Raw genomic sequence first — 20,339 nt, 5'->3', positions numbered from 1 at the left:
TAATACATGAATATGGAGAAACATTAGTAAATAGCCACCAATCATGGGCACATTATATAAACAAATTCTGGGTCACTTCGGTCAATTCAAACACTGGGTCACTTCTGCTTTTTTTTTTATCAACAACTTGCGGTGTACAGTTGAAATGGTGTCTTACAATAAAATGCCATATGTTTTATTCGCCCTGAGAAATCTCTTTCGTTCTGTGCGTCACTGTTTACATTTGGTCGGATGCTAATGATAACATGTCACTATTCACAAGCAGGAAAACCGCTACCCAGAAGCACTTCACGCAATAACTGAGAACAGTCACTAGAACTAGAGGTGATAGATCCCTGACTCACTGCTGCACCATGACCAAAGAAGCATGAAGATCTTTCCATCACACTCATTTCACAATTCTGATCATTTGTCTTTATTTCTGCTTTTTGCTTAAAGCAGAATCTTCACCAACAGAGAATGCACAATAAGTTCCTGCTCTGTGTTTTGAATGCATGCTGAAATCAGCTGACACAGACCTTTTACTATCTTACACAGTGCATTAATGTTTCAGGAAAACAAACCGTGTGCACCTCCAACTGTAATGACTATCCATCGTACTTAGCTCTGTTGTGATGAAGTGGCTGGGAAAGCTAATCGTGTCCTTCATACTCACCAATATCCCCAACAATTACGCATTTCAGTTTGGCTCTCCTTCAAGCCCTGAGCAATGCTAACTCACTTGCCCTTCACTTGTGAACATCTGAACAAGAAAAACACATCTTCTAAAATTGTCCTTCAAGCTAAGTAACATAGACAGCTTCACCTTTGACTGGGTATTGGACTTTCTGTCTAACAGACCCCCAGACAGTACGGATTGGCAACAAGACATCATCAACACTGACAGCATGTGAATGTCAGCATGTAAACATACAGGCTGCTTTAGCCTCCTGCTGTATGTTGTGTTTACTCATGAATACAGCCAGATACATTGGTAACAATTTCATCAGATTTGCAGACACAATGAGTTTGACTAGAGGAGGAAGATTCTAGACCTGTCCACCAAATGCAAACACACCAACCTTGCTCTAAAAGTCAGGAAAAACAAGAAAGCTCAATCATTGGACTTCCAGAAAAACCGAGGAGCTCAAACTCCTGCCAACGTCAGTCATTCACCTGTGAAAATTCTCTGTAGCTTTCAATGTCAGACTTCTCATCTTTAACCCTTAAACACCAACAGCATCCTTAGTCGCTTTTTAAGAGTCATACAGTAAGATACAACTTTACTAGTGCACAAGAGTGTCCCTCAGGGTAAACCACAGTGTTGATTTGCAATCTGAGCACAAGAGACCTACAACTCCTTCAGAGGACAGAAATCATTGACACAGGTCTCTACAACGGCAGCAGATTTACCTCCACAGATTCATGACGAGAGCCCGGGCTATAATTATACTCATCTCTCCCAGCTCATGCCTTGTTTCTCCTCAAATCAAACACCTCCGTAGCATTTCTGTCCGCAGAACTGCAACTCACTGGGAATTGTTTTCTTTTTCTTACTGTTCTTTGTAAGCTCTAGAGGCTATGAGTTATGTGTGAAGATACCAGAAGATCAGCAGTTTCTGAAATACCAGCCTGTCTGCCACCAACAATCATAACAAAGTTACTGAAATTGCATTTTTCTTCATTCTGATATGAACATCATCTGATCTGTCTCTACAATACCCACAAGACACTCAAAACCCTCAACGCACTCGACACACTCAACAAACTCTAAACCATCAACACCGACAAGACACTCTCTCCACCCTCAATACCCACAACACCCTCAAAACCCCCAACGTTCTCAACAAACTCAACACCCACTATCTCAATTGGATTTATGTACAACATACATTGCATATATACACTAAAATTGCACATAATTGCAAACATCTGCACTTTACTCATAATAGTCACACTGTATCTATATACATATCGTCGCTGTCGGGCGGAAACCTCGTATGTCCAGATTTTGTCAATTTCATATTTTTTCACATATCGATGCTATTGGTCAGTCCCCATGTGGGTCTGTTATTTTTACAAGTTATTAACCAATCTAAAGTCTTGAAAATAGCTTGAGCGCAAATCTCATAACTCCATTGGACACTTCAACTGTCCACCTCTTCCTCACTCCGAGGGAGAGCTTCACGTCATATTTCTCCTCAAGAAGAGTCGCAACGAATCAACACGTCTTCTGAGGGCCTTTTTACACCCGGTCACTTCATGCGTTTTCTCTGATCCGATAGCTATCTGATTTGTTAAAACTGTTCCATTTACATTAGGCCACATAAATGCGTCTCGGCGATTCGGATATCGATCCGATCTTTCTACTCCCGCCCAATATGCAAATATATTTTACCTCATTTCCGGGGTAATTGAAATGTAACATGCTTTGGTGTATGCGTTTGCTACAAAAAACAGCATTTACTGTTTGCTGCATTTTCGAGACACCTGAGTGAAAGATCGAAGCAGCACTGATAGGAAAACATATTTGTTTCTGGCGCGATGCACGACTTTCGAGTCACCTGCGAGTGACGTACTTCCGTTTGGGAGGAGTATAGCGCTGATGTATGTGGCTTGAACAACCACATACATTTACACCTGTCCAGTTTCATCTGAAATGCGTCCCAGACCACCTCCTGAAGTGGTTTGAACCATCGGATTTATATCCGTCTCGAAAACGTTTCGGAGGGCATTTAGACCTGGTCTTTTTACCATCGGATAGCTATCTGATCACAGAAAACACATGAAGTGACCAGGTGTAAAAACCCCCTGAGGTAAATGTCTTCAAAACACTGGGCTCAAAGAAAAAAAAATCTTGACCCCCACTAGTTCTGGTGCTCGTCTGAGGACAGGAATTTAGCGCAAGACAATCCACTGCAACGTGGACTAAACCCTGTGCACTGCAGATAAGGTACGGCGTTTTTTTAATGTCTTGAAAAGTAATGGTTTTGGAGATACGAGGATTCCGCCTGACAGCGACGATATACTATGTTTATATATGTTATAGGTTTTGTGCTGGTACAGTTACATTTGAGCTCTATTGTAATACTTAGTCTACTTTACTGGAATATTCTTTCAGACTTTTTGTCTTTTTGGCATTTCACTACAAGTGTACTGTGTATGTGACTAATAAAATCTGTATCTGAAGTGGCCAGCCCATGTATGCCTGTTATGCTGCGGGGCATCAGAGCATAATTTCTTACACTAGGGTGGGTTGTTGGGCACCTAAAGGGGAGACAGTTCCCTGCAGCATGTCATAAAAAGTCTATAGTGTATGTGAACCACTGCACATATCCACAGATGTCAGATGAGTCTGTGACACACCATTCCTAATCCTCATTAGGGTTTGCTCCAGGGAAGTGACCACTGTATATGACAATTGGAATTGAGCCTTTCATGACACTTTAATGCTCTTTTCATTGGTTTTGCCAATATAGTTGTATTTCGTTGTAATCAAAAGTTCAGATTTGGATAGAACAACAGCTATTAGCTGATCAGAATTCGTGATTTTTTAAAGTCAGCACAGCATCATGCAAGGTCAGGACAAAGTCAGGAAAGCACTTTAAAGCACAATAATTTAACCAGAATAATACTTATAATTTTATTATATATTATATAACCCTTTTACCTCAAACTTATTTCTGCAGCGCAAACAACAAACGCCCTTGTTGAAGGCTGCACAATGTAACATGAATCAATACATTCCTGTATAGTAAAGCTTGAGTCACTCACTCACTCACTCATCTTCTACCGCTTATCCGAACTACCTCGGGTCACGGGGAGCCTGTGCCTATCTCAGGCGTCATCGGGCATCAAGGCAGGATACACCCTGGATGGAGTGCCAACCCAAACACAGGGCACACACACACACTCTCATTCACTCACACAATCACACACTAGGGACAATTTTCCAGAGATGCCAATCAACCTACCATGCATGTCTTTGGACCGGGGGAGGAAACCGGAGTACCCGGAGGAAACCCCCGAGGCACGGGGAGAACATGCAAACTCAACACACACAAGGTGGAGGCGGGAATCGAACCCCCAACCCTGGAGGTGTGAGGCGAACGTACTAACCACTAAGCCACTGTGCCCCCCCTTCAATATGTTTTAATTAGCATTAAATAATATAAAACAGTAATTGTGCCTCTATCTTAACTACATGAAGTAAATAAGACTGTTGAACTAAGACCCTATTTTAGGGCACAAATAATGGTGGCTAGTTATTGCTATTATTGTTGTTGTTGATTGTGTGTATGATGACATAGTGAATGATAAAAATAGTTGTATGAAATACCAAGCAGTAATTACAAGCGTTATTATTCACATTGCAGCAAACACAGCTGTTTAATTCATCATTTATGGATTACTGTAAGGCCATTAACCTTAAGTAGCTAGCTAGATATTTCCCAATTAATTTACCTTTACCTTGAATTAATTTACCATATCTTTTGTTATTCTTCTTCTTCCTCTTCTTGTTATTATTAATAGCAATAGTTTTAGAGTGAATTAAAGTATTTTCGTCATTACGTGATAATGATAGCCAAATAAAATCAATTTCTTTTAGTATGTTCCAATTTATTTACATTAATAAATTTATGTTACATTAACAGCACAATAAAAAAAACGTTTATTTTACACAATTGTGTAATGTATTATTACAAATTACAATCAACTGTAATGTATCTCACACACACACACACACACAAACACTTGACACACACACAATTGATCTTCAGTCTATAAAATGTACTTACTGCATGGAACGGATTGCCCTGATCAATCGGCACTCTGAAGTCTGCATGGAGCTCATCAAAGGCTGTAATCTAAAAAAAGAACAAAACAAAAAAGATCACTGGAAAATAAATTATGAAGTTTAAAAATGATCTATACTAATCTTCAGATGCCTTGTTTTCAAATCTGTGTCCTTGATAGTTTCAGTTAGCTGGTGTTGTCTGTGGGAGCGGAAGATAATGTGGTCTTTTGCGGTTGTACAACAGCAAAGGTTTGATGTTTTGTGCATGCTGAGGTACTTTTCTGCTCAATACACTTAGTTTAGTTACTGTATCCTTATATCACGTATCTTCCTTACAGCTTGACCCAATCTGGGTTTTTCCCTCTAATCTCTCATCAACAATGAATATCCACCCACAGAACCGTCACTGTCTCACTCAACGCTTTATGTTTGTTGCATCAGACTGTTGTATTAGAAAATCCCAGCAGATCGGCAGTTTCTGAAATAATCTATTTGTCTCTCTCTGTATAAAAATATTAAAAGAAAAAAATCAACTTAAAGCAGGGGGCACGGTGGCTTAGTGGTTAGCACGTTCGCCTCACACCTCCAGGGTTGGGGGTTCGATTCCCAACTCCGCCTTGTGTGTGTGGAGTTTGCATGTTCTCCCCGTGCCTCGGGGTTTCCTCCGGGTACTCCGGTTTCCTCCCCCGGTCCAAAGACAAAATTGTCTGTAGTGTGTGAGTGTGTGAGTGAATGAGAGTGTGTGTGTGTGTGCCCTGTGATGGGTTGGCACTCCGTCCAGGTTGTATCCTGCCTTGATGCCCGATGACGCCTGAGATAGGCACAGGCTCCCCGTGAACCGAGGTAGTTCGGATAAGCGGTAGAAAATGAACTACTAGAGAATGAACTTAAAGCAATTTATAATCTAAATATTAAATCTCATCGTTTCAAAATTTCATGTGAATTCCTGAATGTTTTCTGACTGTTCTGAGTTTGTTTGTTCTGCTCAGCACAGATGCAGTTACATGATGGAGAATGCCCGGTATATTTGAGTCCAGAGTTTACTAAGAAGTACTTAAAGAGTACCGGTGCATAGAAATGATGGAGACCTGATGATGGAGTTTGCAGGCTGTGAGAATACTGCTGACATTACCTTCCTCTGACAATACTGAGTCACAGCAGGGAATAGAGCAAACAGCAGGTATGCTTACTGAGCCCTCTAAGAAGAATAAGCCACCTAAATAAAATGATATACCTTTGCTGATGTGTGGCAGCACAACATGGTTTTGTTGCTGGGAAAGTGAAGAAAACGCATCTTATTGGTTGGGTTTTGAAAGGGTTACTGCAAATTGGGTCAAAGTTGAATTGAAGTGAACTTTAAAACAGAACTAATGACATGTACTAATGCAACACCCTGAGGAATAGTATAGCTGCTCTGGCCAGCTATCAGCGACTAAAACACAGGCCAGGAGATGTTCTTCTTATTGGACTGGACTGTGTTTTGGCAGCTGGTTGCTGGTCAGACCAAGCTGGATTATCCAGAGGGTAGAACTAAAAAGACAGCCACAAAAAAAAAAAATAACGCTTGATTTCTTCACCCATTGTGCAGTTCATTGGCATGAGGCCTTAAATCATTCATTCATTCATTCATTCATTTTCTACCGCTAATCTGAACTACCTCGGGTCACGGGGAGGTATCATCTCAGGCGTCATCGGGCATCAAGGCAGGATACACCCTGGACAGAGTGCCAACCCATCACAGGGCACACACACACACACTCTCATTCACTCACACACTCACACACTACGGACAATTTTCCAGAGATGCCAATCAACCTACCATGCATGTCTTTGGACCTGGGGAGGAAACCGGAGTACCCGGAGGAAACCCCAGAGGCACGGGGAGAACATGATGCCTTCATAGTGACAGATGCCTTCATCGTTTGCCATCATATCACTGTCTTTGAGATGAAAGTTTCTAATGCTGTGTGTCTAATTCTGCAAAATCATCCGGGGGTCACACAAACTAGTGCAGACTGATAACACCAGGGTGGTGTTTTACATCAACCACCAAGAGGTCAACATTTAGATGGACAAGGAATGTTCTATAAGTAAGCAAACGCAACCCTTCTGTCTCACAAGATGCCTACGATACCTGCCAAGTCTACACAGACAGATAGTACAAGTCCTACAGCAGCTCATTGCCCAGGAATTGGCAAATATACAAGGAGACAGTTCGGCTATTCAGGGTAAGGATGTGTTAACACACATCCCATAAAGGATCGCTGAGAGACAGACTTTAAAATGATATCTCTGAAGAGTTCTCTCAACACTGCGTGACTCCAATCCTCAATAAATCATAATTACTGGTGAGTGTTGTCTTTTACTGCTTTGGCAGGGTGTACGATCACAATGTGCCTTTGTTAGTTTTAAAGGAAATGTAAGGAAGCGAAACAGAAGATTATTTGTCACTGAGGTTCCGTGACTGCACTATGTGTGTATTAAAAGGCCACTTTGGATACTAAGTTTGGGAATATTTTGATTGACGGCTTTGATATTTGTGCTCGACGAGGAGCAATTAGATGAATAGCGTCCACTGGTTACAAAGAAAACAGCCCTGGTGGTCTTTCACCTAACTGTCAATCAACAGTTTGTCAATCACATCATCATATTATGTTATTTCAGCTCGGTATCTATTTGTGGATGTTTTTAAAATATGTGTAATAGTTTTTCACGTTTCTAACATCAAAAAATTTTAGATTCAAGTAAAGCACTGGACTTGGACATAATCTCCGATTTTGTTATCACGGTGTTTTACATCGTCACACATCTACCACATATCCATTCATCACCTCCGTTCTTTCTTAAGAATATAGTAACCCCTAACTATATAGATATAATAAAACAATGCATTTTAATTACAGATTCCTATGGTGTATGGTTCATAAAATATTCTGATTATTATATAATGTTATAATCCATATAAATTTGCTTGCTTTTGCATCCCTCAGTTATGCAGTACACAATAACGCAGGCATTCCCTCTTTCCATGCAATATGTTGCTTAAAATTCTGACCGTATCCTGCATTATTCACGATTGCCCGTTCTATAATAATTACATACAAATCCACAGCTCAAAAATAAATGGTCTCTGATGTGGAAAACACAAGTGGCAGATAAATAATTGAACAGTTCTCTTAAAATGTTAACAAAGACTCAAAGGCACTTGAACTGGGTCAGTTTGCTCAATCTGTTCATGCAAACTGTAATGAAAATTTTGATAAAGATCTTATTTAATACTTCAATGAGACCATTTTAAATCACATTTTTTAAAAGCACTTTACAAATTAAATGCAATTGACAACTGACATTGTCTCAAAGCAGCTTTAGAGAAGCATAGAAACAGAATAAAAATGTTAAAGTACTGTATCTATCTCTAATGATCAAGCCTGAGGTGACGGTGGTGAGGAAAATCTCTCTAAAATGACAAGAGGAAGAAACCTTGAGAGGAACCAGATTCAGAAGTGAACCTCATCATCATTTGGGTGACACTGGACAGGAAATAATGTCAATGTAAATAATGTCCTTTCTACAACAGTTTATAGTCGAGTTGAATTGTGCATCCAAGAGTGCTGCTGCTGCTGCTGCTAATAATAATAATAATAATAATAATAATAATAATAATAATAATAATAATAATAATAATAATAATTAAAGCTGCAAGCAGCATTTCTCCAGGTTCAAGCGTTTAAGGCCTTTAGGGAGTTTAAGGCCTTAAAGGATTTTCAAAACTTAGTGTGTATGTGAGTGTGTGTGTGCGTATGTGAGTGTGCGAGTGTGTATGTGAGTGTGTGTGTGAGTATGTGAGTGTGCGAGTGAGTATGTGAGTGTGCGAGTGAGTATGTGAGTGTGCGAGTGTGAGTAAGTGTGCGAGTGTGAGTGAGTGTGTGTGTAAATGTGTGTGTAAATGTGTGTGCAAATGTGTGTGTAAGTGTGTGTGTGTGTTCCTCACAATAAAGACCTTTCTGATTCTGGTTCTGATTCTGATGATGCAGGAATTTTGACTCTAGGCCTTACGAGTCAGCACAAAATTGGGTTTTTGGACTGTTGGTGGCGCTAGAGGGCTTTTTTTAAAAAGGGCTGTTTTTAGTGATTTTTCCGTTATAGCACCACCAAGTGGCCAATTGCCTCGGTTTTTGAACTGTGACCTCAGTTTGACCTCTTTCACATGTGTTGATAGCTCATTTAGTTCTTGAGTTATTGCCATTTTATTCGCGCTTGAACCCTAATAATAATAATAACTGGGGGACACGGTGGTTTAGTGGTTAGCACGTTCACCTCACACCTCCAGGGTTGGGGGTTCGATTCCTGCCTCCACCTTGTGTGTGTGGAGTTTACATGTTCTCCCCGTGCCTCGGGGGTTTCCTCCGGGTACTCCGGTTTCCTCCCCCGGTCCAAAGACATGCATGGTAGGTTGATTGGCATCTCTGGAAAATTGTCCCTAGTGTGTGATTGCGTGAGTGAGTGAGAGTGTGTGTGTGTGCCCTGTGATGGGTTGTCACTCCGTCCAGGGTGTATCCTGCCTTGATGCCCGATGACGCCTGAGATAGGCACAGGCTCCCCGTGACCCGAGGTAGTTCAGATAAGCGGTAGAAGATGAATGAGAGTGATAATAATAACTTATACTGAAAACATGCCAAAAGCTAATTTGGTAGAAGTTATTATAACATGCAGATGTACAGTTTTATCTGTTAGGAAAGCCGTATCTGTTCTGCTGAAGCTCGATGAAAATAACATGATAAACACTTTCCTACAAACGACAATAAAACACACATCAGCACACTTCCTCCCCCAGACTGCACTAGTGTCTGTGCTCGGAAACAATAAAACTAATAAACATACCCATGATTAAGTGTTTAGGAACTGACCTACATAATACATTAGCTATTTACATGATTTTACAAAATATTAGCACTTTAACGCACTTTATTAGGTTTACATAACACATACTTACATTTACTGGCCATTTTATCAGGTACACCTACTGCATAAGTGACCCTGTATGTGTGTAATGACTGTAGACCTTCTGCTGATATACACAATATTTCAGCAACCCCAGTGAAAAGGAGCCACCAGAGTACCAGTGCTGACCTGGCTGTGTGTGCTGCTGTTATGGGTGGATCAAGGATTATCAGCATTACCGGATATCTGTCAATTTATACTGTATGACTGCCTGCTACGAAAGACACAAAACACAACTCCTGAAAATGCCTGGACACTTTGACTGCAGACTGCGGAAAGTGCTGAAGAATAAACTATTGCAAATTTGATCAGGAACAAAAACAGCAATTCAATAAAACAAAATAAATAAATAAAAAATAAAGCAGAAATAAACATAGACAACGTTCTTTGCAGGTCTGGTACAGTTTCATTTACAGCATTTAGTAGACAACCTTATCCATGAAGCTAGTGGGTGCAAGTGTTGAGGATGCAGAAGATAGGGATAGGTGGAGAGAAATGATTCACTGTGGCGACCCCTGAAGGGAAAAGCCAAAAGAAGAAGAAGAAGAAGAAGTAGACAACCTTATACATAGCAACTGACAAGTTCCTCATTTAAACAACTGAATGTTTGAGGCTTAAACTATTTAAGGCTCTTCTTCAAGATCCCAACAGTAGCAGCTTGGTGGTCCCTGGATTTGAGCTCACAACCTTCTCATTTGCAAGCCAATGAGCTTCCGCTTCTCACCTCCGTTACATGCTTTAACCTCCAATAGAATGTAGAATATTCAGTTTAAGGACTGATTTCAGGGCAAACAGAGAAATGAAACTTCTCTGTAAAGCCACTGTGTGTAAACTACGACGCCACATACGGATTTAATGAGCTAATGCCATCATTGGGAAGTTTTACTGGCCCTGCTGTGGTTATAAGCACATACTCATTAACACTAAATTGTCTTAACACTAAGCATTGCCTTCACTTCTAAAATTCATTTGCTTCATGAAACAAAGGAAGGATTCTAAGAGACTTTCGTTTTTTGTACTACAATAAAGCATCTCCATGTCAGAATACTGTAAGTATTACTCAAGTAAAGGTTTACTGTTAGTCCTTGAGCACTATAATATTTTAGCACAGGTTAAAAGGACAAACAATTGAATGCACTGTTAACTGTACAGCGTTTATGACTTAGACCTACAGGGTAATGACTAATGAGATTTTTAATGATATAATTGTATGATGTCTTGTAAAAAAAATGCAGAACAGAACATTTCTTTCTGTAAATAATTTGAAGGAAAAATACGCTCCTGGAAATCACTGTGCAAGACAATAATCCCCATTACTACCTGAGTCATATCAGGATGAACGAGTGAGTGAACTGGGCCAAATCTCAAAGATGGTGATGTGATGCGTAGGTTATGTGCAAAGAAAACAGGGACAGAGAAATCCCCATACATGCCGGTCACGCTCGTTCATCCTGCATTATGCAAAAAAAAACCAAAAAAAAAAAACAGGTGAAATCGTTACATTTTCATGTGGGAAAATCTGTGATGGAGAAACTCCCTGACACGGCGTCTCCATCATCACCTCATTAAAAACTTGAGACTGGAACTTGAGACTGTTTATCATTCTAACTGTGTGGATTTGCATTTACAGAGGTTATACTGCATCATAATAATCTGCAGTGAAATAAATGGGTTAAATCTGATCAAGCAAGTAGGCTACGCATAAGTTATCATAAATCAAGATATAATATGATTCCTCAGATACTAAGCTAGATATTTCCCATCACATTGAAGTTGAGAGTCAAAGTGTGTTACAGAGGAAACTGAAGCATCTATTATTAATGAGAGGCTGAAATAATGCTACTGTTTGTCTATGAGATACACAGGTAACGACAGATGAGGTAACGACAGATGCAAACACTTACATGCCAGATGGCGAAGAAGATGAGAGATGCACAAAGGACCAGAGAAAGCATGTAACAGAAAGCAGCGAACGTGAACATTATTGATCACTATTTTAATTTCCAAACGCCGTCAGAAGAGATAAAGGAAAAGATGGGGAAAGAAAGCGCTTTCAAACCAGCCAGGATTCAAACATCTTCATCCAGCACAGCGACACGTCTCATCCTTTTACTAGCCTTGTTTTTCTTTTTCTGTTTCAAAAGTAAAATCCCATGACTGCAATCTGAAGAGAGATGCGATGAAGAGAGAGGATGAAAGACTCGTGTGCGGTTATCAGGGATGCGTGAACACACTGAGCACCGGTTTGTTGTGGAAGAGAGATTACTGCGGGAGGAATGGGAGGAAAGAGAGAGAGAGAGAGAGAGAGAGAGAGAGAGAGAAGAGAGAGGGGGGGAGAGCGAGAGAGAGCGAAAAAGAGAGAGCGAGAGAGAGAGGGGGAGAGAGCGAGAGAGAACGAAAAAGAGAGGGGGGGAGAGCGAGAGAGAGAGAGAGAGAGAGAGAGAGAGAAGAGAGAGGGGGGGAGAGCGAGAGAGAGCGAAAAAGAGAGAGCGAGAGAGAGGGGGGGAGAGAGCGAGAGAGAACGAAAAAGAGAGGGGGGGAGAGCGAGAGAGAGAGAGAGAGAGAGAGAGAATAGAGGGGGGGAGAGAGAGCGAAAAAGAGAGGGGGGGAGAGAGAGAGAGAGAGAGAGAGAGAGAATGGGGGGAGAGAGAGAATAGAGAGAGGGGGAGAGAGAGAGAGAGAGAGAGAGAGAGAGAGAGAGAGAGAGAAGAGAGGGGAGAGAGAGAGAGGGGGGGGGGGAGCGAGAGAGAGAGAGAATAGAGGGGGGGAGAGAGAGCGAAAAAGAGAGAGAGAGAGTGAGAGAGTGAGAGAGAATAGAGGGGAGAGAGAGAGAGAGAGAGGGGGGGGGAGCGAGAGAGAGAGAGAATAGAGGGGGGAGAGAGAGCGAAAAAGAGAGACAGAGAGAGAGAGAGAGAGAGAGAGAGAGAGACAGAGAAAGAGAGACAGAGACAGAGAGAGAGAGAGAGAGAGACAGAGAAAGAGAGAGAGAGAGAGAGAGAGAGACAGAGAGAGAGACAGAGAGAGAGAGAGAGAGAGAGAGAGAGACAGAGAGAGAGAGAGAGAGAGAGAGAGAGAGAGAGAGAGAGAGAGAGAGAGAGAGTCCTCTTCCACACACCTTTGGCTCAGTATGGTTCTGTATTAAACAGGTGGATGTACAGATCCCTTCCTCATCCTCAGTCTGTGGACTTCAACCCATTTCCTCTGTCCTAACACATTTTGTGCTGTTTTGTAATAAAAGCTTACACTTTTAAATCACTGGAAATTGTTGTTAAATCTGAGGTTTATTACCGGAAAACAAAAGGCTTTTCTTTTCCTATCCAGGTTACGTACTTCTTTTTTTTGCAACCTCACGAAGACTTTCTCACCTACATACCTTGGCGCCATCTTGCGGATAGACTTTGACATGTCACATTATTTACAGTATCTGACATACTACATATTACTTTTATACTTACATACAAACAAATCTATTATTCATAGAAGTACCTCAGCCCTTCAGACAGTGCGGTCATCGGCTACAGCACAGGATTCCAACCCTCGTCTTGTCCAGCGTGTGTTTGCCTATTCTCAAAACACTCAATTTATCGAATTAGTTAGTCTTTCCATCGAACAGACCTTCCTGAGATGAAGTCATCACTTTAGATCAGGGGAAACACTAAAATATGTGGGTCTTGGGTTACTCCAGAACCAACAATGGGAATCTGTAGGCTAACTTGTACAAATCCCAAGAAATAATGGCTCAGATTGGGTTTCAGTGGAGAGCTCACACTCTGGAATGCCCACACAAATCCTATGTGGAACGGCTGTAGTTATTGCGATTTTGCCCTGAAGCTACCACCAACCTTTTCCCCCCTAATATATACACACATCAAGTCACTGGCATGGGGCCAATTTCATACAAAATCCCCAATGGATGTGAGCCCAATCAGTGTAATACTGACTCCACAGCACAGGCCCAATTTGGGTACACAGTGAACAGGTTTTCTAGGATAATAAATCACTTAATTTTGCATGCACTTGTATCTTTTCTTTAATATTCATTCATTCATTCATCTTCTGCCGCTTATCCGAACTACCTCGGGTCACGGGGAGCCTGTGCCTATCTCAGGCGTCATCGGGCATCAAGGCAGGATACACCCTGGACGGAGTGCCAACCCATCACAGGGCACACACACACACACACACACACACACACTCTCATTCACTCACGCAATCACACACTACAGACAATTTTTTCCAGAGATGCCAATCAACCTACCATGCATGTCTTTGGACCGGGGGAGGAAACCGGAGTACCCGGAGGAAACCCCCGAGGCACGGGGAGAACATGCAAACTCCACGCACACAAGGTGGAGGCGGGAATCGAACCCCCAACCCTGGAGGTGTGAGGTGAACGTGATAACCACTAAGCCACCGTGCCCCCCTCTTTAATATTCATTCATTCATTCATCTTCTACCGCTTATCCGAACTACCTCGGGTCACGGGGAGCCTGTGCCTATCTCAGGCGTCATTGGGCATCAAGGTAGGATACACCCTGGACGGAGTGCCAACCCATCGCAGGGCACACACACACACACACACCATCTTTAATATTAAATTCAATAAATAATTTACCCATGTTAACATTAGATTCCATGAATTAAACTTGCTTAAACTTAATGCTCTCATGCTGATATACAGAAACCTGTAATACTACCACATTACCAAGTTAAGTCAAGTCAAGAAGCTTTTATTGTCATTTCAACCATATATAGTAACCATGTTACAGTACACAGTGAAATGAGACGACGTTTCTCCAGGATCGTGGTGCTACATAAAACAAAGACAGAGCTATAAGGACTTAGTAAGTTAGTCTTAGCTACATAAAGTGCATCTGTGCAACCTGGTGTAAACAGTGCAGGACAAGACAAAAAGACTGCAGGACAAAAAATACAATAAAAAACATTACACAAAAGACGATACACAAAAGCAGCGCTGACCAGTGTAAATACTGTATGTTCAATATTGTGTGAAATACTGGAATTAACACATTAGTATTAACGCAGCAGTTACATGAGGTAATGTAATGTATTATGCAAAAAAAAAATCGACTGAAATGTGAAAGACAGCATGAAAAAACTCATGAGAAAAAACTGTGTGCAAAACAGCATGTAAAGAGTTTGATATATGTTGTGCTGAATACATGGATACATGGATGTATATTGGAAGAGTGTGTATACAGTATGGTGTAGGTCAGTGCAGTCCATACGGTTGATTGTGCGTGAGTGTGTGTTGTACTCGGTACAGTTTAGTTCAGTTATTGAGGAGTCTGATGGCTTGTGGAAAGTCAAAACTGTGAGGGCCCGGTACCTATTTTCAGACAACAGGAGGGTGAATAGTGTGTGAGGGGTGTGTGGGTTCATCCACAATGCTGTTGGCTTTGCAGATGCATGGTTCTGTGTAGATGTCCATGATAGAGGGAAGAGAAACTCCAATGATCTTCTCAGCTGCCCTCACTATCCGCTGCAGGGTCTTGAGATCTGAGATGGTACAGTTCCCAAACCAGACAGTGATGCAGCTGCTCAGGATGCTCTCAATGGTCCCTCTGTAGAACATAGTCAGGATGGGGGGAGGGAGATGTGCCTTTCTCAGCCTTCGTAGGAAGTAGAGACGCTGCTGGGCTTTCTTGGAGATGGCGCTGGTGTTGAGTGACCAGGTGAAGTTCTCCAATAGATGAACAGCAAGAAATTTGGTGCTCTTGACGATCTCTACAGACGATCCTTTGATGTTCAGTAGAGGTTGGTCGCTCTGTGCTCTCCTGAAGTCAACAACAATCTCTTTAGTTTTATCAACATTCAGAGACAGGTTGTTGGATCTACACCAGGCTGTTGCACCTCCTCTCTGTATGCTGACTCCTTGTTCTTGCTGATGAGACCCACCACGGTCGTGTCATCGGTGAACTTGATGATATGGTTCGATCTGTGCGTTGCTGCACAGTCGTGAGTCAGCAATGTGAACAGCAGTGGGCTGAGCACACAGCCCTGAGGGACTCCAGTGCTCAGTGTGGTGGTGCTGGAGATGCTGTACCCGATCCGGACTGACCGAGGTCTCTCAGTCAGAAAGTCCAGGATCCAGTTCCAGAGGGAGGTGTTCAGTCACAGCAGTGTTCAGTGTTGAATGCTGAACTAAAGTCTATGAACAGCATTCGTACGTAAGTGTCTATATTGTGTAGGTGGTTGAGGGCTAAATGAAGGACTGTGGCAATGTCATCGTCCATGGAGTGGTTTGGATGATATACGCAAACTGTAGGGGGTCCAGTGAGGCAGGACACTATAGACTTCTTTGGGACGGGACAATGGTGGTTGTCTTGAGGCATGTAGGAACAACAGTGCTGTTATGGGAAATGTTGATTAGACTAACATTAACTAGTAAATCACTAGGAGACAAGAACCAAGTGTTAGGTCATCCTTCTCACCAACATACCTGCATTAATTGAAGGTTTTAATAATATTTTCATTAGCTTAGCATTAAGAAACCACCAAATTACCACCCATATCTTTAGTTATTGTGTATAATGTACACTGTAGTTATACAGATTAATGGTTTAAGAAATATGGGCATATTTATATTATGTATGAGACATCAGTAAAAAAGTGTGCTAATGTGTGTGACAGATTTACCCAGTAGCCAATAGCGTTCAAGATATGCCACATCCCTCTTCAAATCTATGCGTATGTGACAGTGGCTTAGGGAATGACCTAAATATGAAGAAAACAAAGTTAAACAAGCTATTTCTAGATCTGTGTAAGACATCTCACCACCACCTTCACCCACACATGTTAACACTAGGATGAGTTCCTTCCTGAGATGTATGCATATGTTGGAGGTATGTGTTGGAACTGAATTCAGCAATCAGCTGCACTAATGATGAAAAAGAGCTGCAACGCTAGGATTCATGGAGTTATATAATCAGTCAATTATGTGCAGGAGTACACTGCAAAAAATAATACAGATGGAGGTAAAGCACTTGAAATGTTCACATCAATCATCAGAATGAAATAAAAGGGTCTCTGTGTCTTTGATCGTAGCAAGTTTGTTGGTACCAGAAGTGCAGAAGAGCTGGTTTGAGTATTTCAGAACCTGCTGATCTGGGATTTCCATACATAGTTTAAATGAATGGTACAATAATTAGTTCCTCCAGGATTAACACATGGGGCACGGTGGCTTAGTGGTTAGCACGTTTGCCTCACACCTCCAGGGTTGGGTGTTTGATTCCCGCCTCCACCTTGTGTGTGTGGAGTTTGCATGTTCTCCCCGTGCCTCGGGGGTTTCCTCCGGGTACTCCGGTTTCCTCCCTCGGTCCAAAGACATGCATGGTAGGTTGATTGGCATCTCTGGAAAATTGTCCGTAGTGTGTGATTGTGATAAGTGGTAGAAAATGAGTGAGTGAGAGAGAAAATTAAGGGCTAAATATTAACACAGCCACTAACATCTGGAAATGTTTACTCAAGTCTGAGTTTAACTGAAGGAGGTGCTCTCTGTCTCCCTACAGTGGCAGAATTAAGTCTAACACAATGTCTATATCTGGTCTCTGTCGCCGTCTAGTGGTAGATATAAGATCTAGCTGGCTGTCACACACTGAACAGTACGTTCATTCAAATTTTGGCCAAAGAACTGCAGTGTAAAATTTACAGTTCTATTTATAAAGATAAGTGAAAGCGTTCATCTAAATACAATTTAAATGTACAATTTTATTAGTTTACATAGTGTAATTCTCTTTAAGTATAAACACAGCTATATTTCTGGTGTGACCAGATCTGTGTTGTTTGGTTGTGGGTCTGCTGAGCTGGGAACACCCTGAGGTTTATTTCTGGTCCAATTACTACTTTTATCTGGCCAGCATAACCCCACAGAATGGCAACTGTGATCTAAATAATTGTGTTGAAAAAGTCGCCTTGCTTTTTCAGACAGCTTGTGCAGTACATTTCCTTTAAACTCCTTGTGAGAATAATTGTATAAAACTATCTTTTCTGATAATGTTGCAGACTTTTTGGATGGAGCACATAGTTCTTTCTCTCTCACACACACACTCTCCCCCACACCCACACACAAACATTCCTTCTCTATCTTACACATACATACAGTTGCCTTAACCTTAGTTTAACCCCCTCCCCACCATAGTGGGACCCCCTGCTTTGCACATATCACACTTGCAACACTGAAAGCAGTTGTAAGAAACATGATACTTTGGCTGGGACGTTCCTACATTGAGATAACGGCCAAGGCTGCTTTTGTGGACACTAGCATTAAGCTCTGCACACACACATTACGCCATCCTTCTTTTTGTACGACTATATATTCCTGTTTTACTTAATAAACTTTGGAACTTCTCTCTGAAAAGACTTTGACTAGTGTGTTCATTGAGACGTCCCCGAGTACTCGCCGGGAACCAGAAACCGAGCAGAGGTCCGAGAGGCTGAATTTAAGGTTATCCTGCACCAAGAGCAGATGAAAGAATGGTTATCCTGTCTCCAGACGGCAGAAGAGAATTCCTTACACTCCTATAAATAAGTGGCAAAATCAATGCAATGTAATTACAGTAATTAGGCTATAAACATGTTACTTGCAGTTTTGTAGTGACCATGAGATGTTTACACTAGAATATATTTTATATCTTATACATTTTTACTAGAGGGCTGCAGGGAACCTATACGAGGAGAGTCGTTGTCTATTGTGGACAATTTAAAGAGGTCTATCAGTCTGTCAGAGGGTCTTTGGACTGGGGAGAAAAACCCTAAACCATGGGGAGGGCATGTAAAATAACCAAATACAACACAATTGTGTCTGTCTGCTGCTAAGCCTTTTTGGCTAACTTGGTTGATTTGATCTCAAGTGTAATTGCTTGTATAATGATCAAAATATTAAAGTGAATCATCATGAATAATCAACTACATAAAACTGAACAGAGCACAAAAGTAAGGTTTCTGCAGGTTTCTGTAAACTGACCATATTTACTGATAGATACAAAACTACATTACTGCTTTATTCAGTAAGTCATAAACATTAGAAAATACATATAATATTCCTCTCTCTTACTTCCCGTTATTAATAACAATAACAAATTCAAGTTTCGCCCCAGTGATAAGGGTTAGCTTCAAAACTAAACATTCAACCAGACAGACAAGCTCAGATGATGTGATCAGGGGCATGCAGTTTGGGCACAGGAGCTGGAGACGGATGATCCGATGTGTTCTGCTTTGGCAGTTGATCTTCAGAAGTTGGTTATTGGATGAGAAACACATCTGGAAAGTTTTCAGCACTTATACCAGCAGTGGCTTTACACCAGGTTTTGTTGAAGACAGCAGCTGGTCTGAAAGTCTTTTCCAGATCACATCATCTGACTCATCATTCAGGACCAGTCTGACCAATCACAGTAGATTGGATTAATTATGCTACTTTACATCGTCTCTCTACCTGAGTCCTTTGCTGTGACTGTACAGCTTGTTTGGGTCTTGGAGGTATTAGATGCAGTCGTGGCCTAATGGTTAGAGAGTTTGACTCCTAACCCTAAGGTTGTGGGTTCGAGTCTCGGGCCGGCCACGACTGATGTGCCCTTGAGCAAGGCACCAAACCCCCCCAACTGCTCCCCGGGCACCGCAGCATAAATGTCTGCCCACTGCACCGGGTGTGTGTTCACTGCAGTGTGTGTGTGTGTGTTCACTGCTGTGTGTGTGTGCACTTTGGATGGGTTAAATGCAGAGAACGATTCTGAGTATGGGTCACCGTACTTAGCCGTATGTCACGTCACTTTTAAGATGGTCAAATCTAACACAAAGCTGAAGCTGAAGTTATTGAGTTATTAATTTAGAGAGCAATAACCTTGAGAGGAATGAAGAGCATGTTTCAAGGTTTGGAAAAATCTTTTGTGTTCAGAAATGGCTGCCATTTTTCTGACATCAATTGTGGACCATTTACACTCTTTCACCATTACATGGCTTTTAGAGAGGTAACGCAGACACCTCATTTTATATTAACATTTGCTTACTCCACCATATTGCAGTATTTTACATCCTGTAGGTTGATACTGCAGTGCAGCAGCTTTTCTTCAATTACACATGGATAACTACCACATTAAATACATTGGTAACAAGTACTTGGAAGGTTGGATAAGAAAACATATGTAAGTAAAATAAGTTTTTAAGATAATTTTTTTTTTGTCTTGTTAATCTAATTAACTAGGGGTCACGGTGGCTTAGTGGTTAGCACGTTCGCCTCACACCGCCAGGGTCGGGGTTCGATTCCCGCCTCCACCTTGTGTGTGTGAAGTTTGCATGTTCTCCCCGTGCCTCGGGGGTTTCCTCCGGGTACTCCGGTTTCCTCCCCCGGTCCAAAGACATGCATGGTAGGTTGATTGGCATCTCTGAAAAATTGTCCGTAGTGTGTGATTGCGTGAGTGAATGAGAGTGTGTGTGTGTGTGTGTGTGTGCCCTGCGATGGGTTGGCACTCCGTCCAGGGTGTATCCTGCCTTGATGCCCGATGATGCCTGAGATAGGCACAGCCCCCCCGTGACCCGAGGTAGT

General features: G+C 41.7%; 1 protein-coding gene across 1 annotated transcript in view; it reads right to left on the bottom strand.

Annotated features, from left to right (window-relative positions):
• The window catches only part of cnih3 (cornichon family AMPA receptor auxiliary protein 3), a 34,883-nt gene extending 22,970 nt beyond the window's left edge, over positions 1–11,913 (bottom strand). Inside the window, exons 1-2 of the mRNA XM_060865072.1 lie at positions 11,683–11,913; positions 4,779–4,847 (exon numbers count right to left, since the gene is read on the bottom strand). Coding sequence (XP_060721055.1) covers positions 4,779–4,847; positions 11,683–11,760 — 147 coding nt within the window. The 5' untranslated portion in view covers positions 11,761–11,913. The remainder of the gene's footprint in view (positions 1–4,778; positions 4,848–11,682) is intronic.
• Between the last annotated feature and the right edge of the window lie 8,426 nt (positions 11,914–20,339).

The sequence above is a fragment of the Tachysurus vachellii genome, chromosome 3, assembly GCF_030014155.1.
Source record: "Tachysurus vachellii isolate PV-2020 chromosome 3, HZAU_Pvac_v1, whole genome shotgun sequence".
NCBI lineage: Eukaryota > Metazoa > Chordata > Actinopteri > Siluriformes > Bagridae > Tachysurus > Tachysurus vachellii.
The sequence above is the reverse complement of the archived record's forward strand: the minus strand, read 5'-3'. Positions and strand labels throughout refer to the sequence as shown.